A 2,597-nucleotide genomic window follows, 5' to 3' on the forward strand; every position below is an offset into this window, starting at 1 on the left:
CCGCATTCAGCAGGGCCTCACCTCACCACCCCCCCATATACCCACGTTGTTTATAAGGGGAAGATGGATTTTGCACTTTCCAGGGCCCCATGGAACGCCTTCTCCCTCCCTCTGTGGAGATCCTGACCTGCATGTGGGTGGGGCATGGGTGGGGGGAGAGCCTCCTGGATACCTGTTTTAAAAAGTGAGAGATTTGCCCACATGAATCAACCAGAGACCTTTATTTATTTATGAACCAATAACTTTATTGGAAGAAACAGAAAAACTGGAAGAAAAAAACTTAAGTGAACTTCTTCTGCAAGGGCACTATTGCCGTCTGCATGGCAGGCACGGTGACGAGGGCTCTGGTCACCCCGTGGCTCTGGGGAAGTCCAGGCTCAGTTCTTCTTGTCGCTGTCGCCCAGGGTGAGCTTGTCAAAGAGGTACCCTGCCAGGTCGACGTCCGGGGCCCCCATCATGCTCAGGGTGGCGACATGACCCTCCAGCTCTCTGATGAACGCCGCCTGCTGGCCGAGGCAGTGAGTTGCCAGGAAGAGACGCAGGTGGGGGTCGCTCTTGTCGGTGGCCAGCTGGTGCAGGTCGAGCAGGCTCCGGTTCACGCGCTTCTCCAGGCACAAGGTGTACCACATGGCCTTGAGGCCGCTCTTCCACTCGTCACTGACTGGCTTCCTGATGTCTTGGAAGTGGAGGCGGCCCCCGCGCTGGTTCTGCAGGCGCATCAGGCCCTGGGCCCGCTCGCTGTGCTCGTGGGAGCGGCGCAGGAAGAACCGGGTGAAGTGCTTCAAGGCGACGTCGTCGCGGTCGAGGTAAAAGGCCACGGCCAGGCACACGAAGGAGATGTGGAGCTCCAGGGTGAAATGGCTGTTGACGGCGGCCTCGCAGTCGGGCTGGTAGTTCTGGCGCACCTGCGAGGGCGGCGCGGGCAGCATGGCGGGCGGCGCGGGTAGCATGGCGGGCGGCGCGGGCAGCATGGCGGGCAGCCTGGCGGGCGGCGCGGGCAGCCTGGCGGGCGGCGCGGGCAGCCTGGTGGGCGACGCGGGCATCCTGGCGGGCCTGAAGGCCAAGGTGAAGGCGGTGTGGAAGCGGGCCCTGCGGGGCCGCAGGCGGCGGTGGCCTCGGAGTATCCCCAGGGTGGGCGATGAGGGTGGCCGGAGCCGCTGGGCTCCGAGCCGGGCGGCAGATGGCTGGATGCCGGCTCTGGGATGCACCCGAAATGGGGTCCGTTATGGGAGTTAGGCGGTGGGCTTGCGGTTCTGTTGCCGGAAGAGGTCGCGTGGGGTGGGCGGGGCACGAACGCTGCACCCACGTTCCATCAAAGCCTGGGTGAGGCAGGGTGACTGTGACCCGAGCACCTGGTATCTATTAAGTTTTTAACTTTGCAAAAATATTTCGGTTTCCAAGGACTTCCTCTTGTTCTCTAATTGCTCCCTCTTAGAGCACCCTGTTCTCATTTTATAAACCCATTGTCTTCCTTAAAATTCTGAGAATATGAATTAGTAATTTTTGGTAATGTTCTCTTCCGTTTCCTGTATTATAGTTGTTTTTTCCTCCAGAAATAGTTCTGTTTGTTCATCATGATCTTCTCTTTCACTTTCCTCCAATATCTGGCAAACATTTGTCCATTCGTATTTGGGAGTAAAGGAGTCATGTGATCAGCCTGGGTAACTAGCATGGATCTGATCTACAGTTGGGACGCCCATTTCACTAATAGTCTTCTCCTCTGAATGGGGGGGCTCAGTGTGTCAGTTAGGGAGTCTTTTCTATTTGGGATACATGGTGTGGAGCTTGTAGGTAAGATAGGGACCATCCCAAGTGCCAAAAGCTTGGCATTTTCTGACGTTAGAAGACTTTCGTGTATCTCTTCTGTAATAGATTGTGTCATTCTGTTTTGTTTCTTCCCCTTCTGCTGAGCGGGTCTGCGGTTATCTCAAACCTGCTCTCATATGGGTTCCCTTCCTGAGCCTTTGAATGACATAAGGAGACTATCACCCCATCGCCTGCACCACCACTGTGCCCTGGATCTTGGTAAGAACAAAAAATAAAAATGTACTGTCTTAGGCCAGCAAGACTTGGGATATTTGTTACAGCAGTTAGCCTACCCTGACTAGTTACCCAAAGGAAGTTCTGGATGACTACAGGTTATAAGCCATTGTAAGCTTATAGCATTTCCTCTTGGTGGAAATGCAGATCCAAAAGTTAAAAAGTCTAGATAGAGCCGAATCATCAGGCTCTTATTTCTTTTGCAAAATTCATCAATAATATATACCAGTCCTGCTCCCTTTTTCCCTCATGGAGAGTGGAATGAAGAATCCCTCAAAGACCCATGAAGCACAAGGAGTAAGTGTTTCCATTTCCCTCAGTGCTGGGGAACAAACCCAGGCTGGTCCTCAGGTGCCCGGCCTTAAGCCGACAACAGGAGGCATAAGGGGTGGGACTGGGACCGGCTGGCCCCTGAGCCAGTCAGCTGTGGTGAGGGAGATGTGGGTCATGTGGGAACCACATAACTGGAGGATGTGTTTGTGTGGGGCAGCTCCCCAGAAGAGGAGGATACTGGTCCAGAACTGGCAGCGGAGCTAAGGAGATGGTCCAGGGATCGT

The 2,597-nt window shown here is 54.7% G+C and overlaps 1 protein-coding gene across 1 annotated transcript; it reads right to left on the reverse strand.

Annotated features, from left to right (window-relative positions):
• Positions 1 to 377: 377 nt before the first annotated feature.
• Positions 378 to 929, reverse strand: LOC133082257 (ferritin heavy chain-like). The gene has a single exon (XM_061178784.1). The coding sequence runs from the start codon at positions 927 to 929 to the stop codon at positions 378 to 380; it is 552 nt and encodes a 183-aa protein (XP_061034767.1).
• Positions 930 to 2,597: the final 1,668 nt, after the last annotated feature.

The sequence above is a fragment of the Eubalaena glacialis genome, chromosome X, assembly GCF_028564815.1.
Source record: "Eubalaena glacialis isolate mEubGla1 chromosome X, mEubGla1.1.hap2.+ XY, whole genome shotgun sequence".
NCBI classification, from domain to species: domain Eukaryota; kingdom Metazoa; phylum Chordata; class Mammalia; order Artiodactyla; family Balaenidae; genus Eubalaena; species Eubalaena glacialis.